Source organism: Diaphorina citri, unplaced genomic scaffold, assembly GCF_000475195.1.
Source record: "Diaphorina citri unplaced genomic scaffold, Diaci psyllid genome assembly version 1.1 scaffold338, whole genome shotgun sequence".
NCBI lineage: Eukaryota > Metazoa > Arthropoda > Insecta > Hemiptera > Psyllidae > Diaphorina > Diaphorina citri.
Genome location: NW_007377773.1, coordinates 113625 through 120077, shown reverse-complemented (window position 1 = coordinate 120077; position 6453 = coordinate 113625). Strand labels below are relative to the sequence as shown.

The following is a 6453-nucleotide window of genomic DNA, read 5'->3' as shown; positions in this document are numbered from 1 at the left end:
AATAGATAATATATTTTGTGCTGTTGTTGAAATTTGTGCTGTTGAAGAATATTCTACGCAATTCGAGAATATTTTCCGGATATAAGCTGGTTTTTTACGCCCGTAGTGCCCAACAATTAAAAATAATAATATTAATAATCTCTTAAATCTGTGCTTATTACGTAAGAAATTTTTTCTACTTTTTGACGACCAATTATCGTCACCCTCGGTGTTTAGTGCGGAACTTTATAGGAGTGCCGAAGCGGGTTTCGAGTGCCCATTTTGACATCAAATGACTGTTCCGGATAGACAAGTGTGAGGACTTTTTTCCATAAAATTATCACAATTTTAACTATCACAATTTTTTCCTCACTTTTTAATCCTAAAATTTAATAAATTGAGCATTTTTTCTTACTTGTACTTTTAGAGAGAAAATCAAATTTTTGATCAAGAAAAATCAATCGCACATCGATTTTCATTTCTTTTGTGAAATCCATCCGTAAGTGTAAATAAATAAATAGATAATAAATTTGTGCTGTTGTTGAAATTTGTGCTGTTGAAGAATATTCTACGCAATTCGAGAATATTATACGGATATAAGCTGTTTTTTTACGCCCGTAGTGCCCAACAATTAAAAATAATAATATTAATAATCTCTTCAATCTGTGCTTATTACGTAAGAAATTTTTTCTACTTTTTGACGACCAATTTTCGTCACTCTCGGTGTTTAGTGCGGAACTTTATAGGAGTGCCAAAGCGGGTTTCGAGTGCCCATTTTGACATCAAATGACTGTTCCGGATAGACAAGTGTGAGGACCAAATTCGTCTTGAGTTCTGAGAACCCGAAATTGGTAAGAGTTGAAGGTAAGTGGACAAATTTGACTTTTCTTAAAAGAAAATCTGAACTTGAGAAAAGTAGAAAAGATTTACTTTTTTCTTTAGATTATCGGAGCTTGAAAACTCCAAAGTTTTTACATATGTACATACCTGTTATTTTAAATTTACAACCATGTAAACATTGAATAAATGGGCTTACCTACACATTTAATTATTTACAAGCACCCTAAGTATATTTTTATATATTTTATATTTTCATTTATACAAGTCGATCCAGTTCCTGAGAAGAAGCCAGCATCAAATGGAGCCGAGGTAAGTGGTCAATAATTACAGAACCCTTTGAAAACCTCACAACGATCAGAGTGTAGGTAACTGTAAACTGTAAACGATGCTTTATAGTCCCCTACACAAACCATAGTACATAGATAGACTAGTTTTTCAAGAAGACACATGATTTGTACGATTTCAAATCTATTCGTTCAAGTATCCTTTTTACCTTACCGCTAGGTTCCTACAGGACACTTGAGTCCAGAACCTCTAGAACTCTAGAGGTAGGCAAGTAGGTAGATATTTTTTTATTTACTATAACAATTCATTCACAAGCACATTAAACACTTCAGCTGAAAAGATGAAGTTTTTGTCAACTGTGGAGGAAACAGCTCAGGTCTATGGCACCAGATTTTTCCTCTTTCTCCAAGAAAACCTGAACAGCCAGGGTATCTTATTTTCAAAAATTCCAACAGGTGGAGCCGGCGCCCATCAAGAAGCTCAAACCCATCCTCAAGAAGCAACAGAACTCCATCGCTCAGGAACCCACCGTTCCCCTGAAGGTGATGGAGGACACCTGGAAATCTCCCCAACAGAAGCCGGCAGCTCCAACTCCACAAACCAAGACAGAACCGCCACAAACCAAGACTGGACCGCCACAGAACAAGACTGGGCCGTCACAGCCCAAGACTGGACCGCCACAGAACAAGACTGGACCACCACCGCCACCGCCACCTCCAATGATGCCGGGACCACCACCTCCTCCCCCGCCAGCACCACCAACAGCCCCACCATTAGGTAAGTCTTCTTTCGTCCTTTAGAGAGGTTTGATAGAAGGAACTGTAACAGTGGAAGTCTTATCGTGCCCACCAATAGGTAAGATTCTTCAACAAAGTTTAAGAAAATAGTGAGCCATCCCAGTTAGCTTGGAGGGTAGAGCGCCTACCTTGTAGGTGCTAGGTCACGGGCTCGATTCCCGCCCGGGCCGCGAACTTTATCCTAAACAGATCAGGCTCAGAAAAGCTGGCTTTCTTCCATCCTGTCTTCTTTTCGGAACGATAAAACATGCGTGGAGTTTAGTACACCTATGGGACCCTCGATCCCTACACTTGAGCCTCTAGGTGGGCTTTTTTGTGGTGCTAAAGCTGTATCCACACATAGGCGACGCCGTCGGTCGACGAGGTGAATCTACGTTGTCGAGGCAGAGTACGGTTTCAGTGGACATCGATAGATTGCGTCGACTATGTGTGGAGTGTCCGTGTCCGGAAAAACCAATGTGGCGTTGTGGACAAAGCTTTAGCTAGTTTGTTGATAGTTGATATGAGATTATAAGCATAAATACGAATTACTAGCTTGACCTATGATGAGAATATAATAAAAATAAAATTTTCAAAAACAAGTGAAACAGATTATCCCGAGCCAGCAGCAAGCAGTATTACGGAAAAAAAATCATAAAAATTCGATTTAGGGATAACACGCTGCAACATTGCACTGTCGTTTGGACGGGTGCCACTTTTCGGCCCTATAAAAACACGACCGCGGCCATGAAATCCAAAGACCTTCTTCATCGAGGGAGCGTTGAGATTGGCGGACGTTCGGGGGAAGCAGAAGACTCGAATATGTCAAGGATGGGCGGATTAGATTAGATTGGACTCTCGTTATCAAGATAATAGGGTCAGTTGTGTGGAGTTTGGTGATGGTGTCGGCAGTAAATATCTGCAGAAGACAGGGTGTGAAGGGCAAATTCCAGATCAAGGGAATAATGTAGATTCCAGATGAAAATAATGGATGGATCCCCTCTTATCTTCTTTTATCCACTCTCGTCCGCTTCCTCGTAGAATTTATCTTAATCTTAAGGCCATTAAGATAAGGTCATTCAGAAGTAATAACATGGCGGAATTCTCGATTGGTTATTAAAAAAAAAAAAAATACTGCAATAAAAATGAACACTACAGACTGCAGTACTACTTACACACATCACCTTGGCATGGTGGGTTTACGATAACTGTGAGAGTGCATAAGGAAGAGCTATCCACAGCCCACTTTAAAATTGGGCTAACCACTCACTATCAGGTAGACCTGACAGGTAAATCTGATCAGGTCTATCTGACAGTGATTGGCTGGTCTTAGATTTCCAAGTCCAATTAACTGAATAATCAGGATCAAAATGTCAAATAACGATTAGGGCCCAATTGGGCCTAAGGCAAGCCCATAGCGCTTCTGTAGGAGTTCTACAGTTCACTGGAGGACTGGCCACTGGACTGCTTTGAACGCTGGAGTCTTGACGTTCGCATGCCTCCCAGCAAGCTTGATACATTCATATAACACGAAAAACAAATGCAAATTGAATACACCTGCCCCTTCCGTGTGACGGAATGCCATGATCAATGACATTAGAAAATCCCGACATGATTGAAAATAAAACTAATAATTCAATCAATACGAGGTGCAAGTCACAATAGAGTTCCGTCAGTCACCGAATTCGTGTTGTCCGACGAAAATTCAATAAAATCGGACGAAAATTCAATCGACTTTCGATAACCGGAGTGAAACTCTTGAGAATTTGTGTCCTCAGAGAAACTTTGTGAGAAAACCCTGCGGTGAGATAACCCTGCAGTGAAAGTCACCTTTTGAGTAGTTGTCAGTGAAAAGTACGTCGAACAATCCGACTTTTCACTACACCCAATTTCGGTTCATTACACGGAGTTCCCTGTGGGGGAAAGGAAAAACACACCACAAAATTGTGGACTTTTTTTGTGTCAAGGAAATTTCAGGCTCTTTTGGTGGACCATAATTAATAGAACACTGAACAGAAATATTTGGTGAAGACTTATTAAAAACCTAAACTTTTGAACAGTATAACAGTATTATATTGAACTTTTGAACAGTATAACAGTATCATATTAAACTTTTGAACAGTATAACAGTATATTATATTGAACTTTTGAACAGTATAACAGTATCATATTGAACTTTTGAACAGTATAACAGTATCATATTGAACTTTTGAACATTATACCAATTCGTGGATCTAACTTTGACCATAACGTTACACGTTATGCTTTTACCCTGAAACAAAATGGAGTCCTCCGACAGTGAAGAAGACAATTCATCCTCGGAACGCGAAGAAGACAAGGATGAACCTCCTGAGGATTTCGGTGAGTTTAGCTGAACGAGCGAAGTGAGTTCTGAATATTTCGGTGAACGAGGGAAGCGAGGTTTGAATTTTAATTCGACGCCTTTTGCATGTTGTCTGTTTTTGACCATAACTCCCAATGGTTTGTCCGATTTTGATGAAACTTGGCAAACTTTGGGCCCAACCAGGTGGCCCTTCTGAGTTGAACAGTTCACTGAACCACTACTCTAGACACTGGAGTGTACACTGAACTTTCTGATCTGTAATCAATAAAGGGTCTGAAATGTGTACATAAATAAGATGCAAGGTGAGCTATTAAGATGGCTTTTACCTTTTTATTCTATGGAAGCAGATAGAAATTCTCGGAATTCTATGGACTTCTAGATATACCAACCTTGTTTTCATTTCCTTGTCTCAAAAAATAAATATAAATCTCTTCAAACTTTTTTCCGCAGAAAACAAAGCCCCTCTCAGCGAGACGCAGAAGAAGCGGATAGAGCAGCTCAAGAGCCGGCCCCGGAGGCGGCCCGACTGGTCGGACATGATGAAGGAGGTGGAACAGGGGAAGAAACTGCGGCATGTCCAGTGTAATGACCGCAGTGCGCCTATTATATCCGTCGTGAAGAAGGACGCGGGAGATGAGGGCGAAAAGGTAAGGCCAGCCACTCACTATCAAGTAGGCCTGACAGGTATGGCTGATCAGGTCCGTCTTGTCAGATCTATGCGATACCTAATGAGCACACACGCTATAAGATAGACCTGACAGGTACGGCGAAAAGGTCCGTCTGTCAGGTCTACCTAATAATGAGTGTCTGACCTAATATAATGTTAATGGAACCTGGCCTAGCGCACTGCCGCGTGTTTCAGACGGATGTAGAATCGCCTGACAATTACATTACATTGAAATGGTGAACTTTTCTGCGGAGTGTGCGAAATCGAAATCCATGTGTGCGGAGTCCAGTATATAGGACTTTTGCACCAAAATCCTGTATATATTTTGATAATGCCCGACCGTAATGTGGTGTGGACACTGCTTAAGGTGTGTCCAAACAGAGTCGATCGACGACGAGGTGAATCTATGTTGTCGAGGCAGTGTGGACGGTTCAGTCGATATTGATCGACAGCCGATCGATTGTGGACACACCTTTAAAGTCTAACTGTTTGGTTGTTGATTTCAGTTCGTATTTGAATCGGAGAAGAAAGATGTGGACGCGGTACACAACGCTCTGCTCAGTGAAATCCAACAAGGAGTCAAACTAAGAAAGGTCAAAGTGAACGATAGAAGTAAACCGAACCTGAGCGGTAAGTTAGCCAAGCAAGACCCTCACAGATGAACGAAAATTTCATATTTTATATCCTTTGCTTAAGACGTTGACCATCAGATCAGGGAAATCAACATGTACCTTTTATAATAACTAGTAACTATCCGGGGATTTGACATCTCTAGGGCTTCAGATTTTACAAATGGGAAAATCGTTACGATATTGGGGGAATTGACAAACGCCCGTACAAATTAAGAAATAATTAGGTAAGAAGTTTACCAATCTAATAATCTTCTTTTTTCCGTGTCCGGCTATACTTGATTTCTACAATGATTCGCTGCAGCTATTGCACGTTCATTTGCGGCAACAAGGTCATCATAAGTAATAGGGTAATCTAATGAGGGACGACCATTTTCTTGCACAGGTCTAAGAAAGTTCCGACGTCAAATGACGGTGGACGAGAAGATACAGAAGTCCATGTCCATGGCGGATGTGGTGGCTGCAGCTGTGGAACCGGATGAGTTAGACGATATTGATAAGGTGAGAGGAAACCGCTTGAAAATTTAATCGGATCCCTGTTTTACAAAGGACTTCGCAAATTTTGCATTACCCTATGGTCACGCGGGACTAATAATGGGTTAGTTAATTATTAATCAGGTCCATTTAAGAAAGAAGTTCACCTCACAAACTGAAATCTCTTTTAAAAATTTGCAGAGTAAACCTCCAGGAGTTCAGATATACATATGTGATTTCTGGACGTCTGAAAGGGGTTTACCGCAAAAATTCAGGTAGGGTAAGTGTACCATTTATTCGCCCACTTACCGTTTTGATATTTAGGAGAGCATGTGACAACGTTAGACGAAGAAAAGAAAGAAGAAGAAATAGGAGGAGGAGGAGGAGGAGGAGGAGCTGCAGGCGGAGAAGAAGAAGAAGAAGAAGAAGAAGAAGAAGAAGCTACAAGAGAAAAAGGAG

The 6453-nt window shown here is 40.9% G+C and overlaps 1 protein-coding gene across 1 annotated transcript; it reads left to right on the top strand.

Annotated features, from left to right (window-relative positions):
• The first annotated feature begins 1005 nt into the window (after positions 1–1005).
• On the top strand, positions 1006–6063 carry LOC113466820 (arp2/3 complex-activating protein rickA-like). Its single transcript, XM_026822518.1, has 5 exons — positions 1006–1128; positions 1560–1881; positions 4675–4871; positions 5398–5521; positions 5906–6063. Exons 1-5 carry the CDS (start codon positions 1006–1008, stop codon positions 6046–6048), a joined length of 909 nt encoding a protein of 302 aa, XP_026678319.1. The 3' UTR covers positions 6049–6063.
• Positions 6064–6453: the final 390 nt, after the last annotated feature.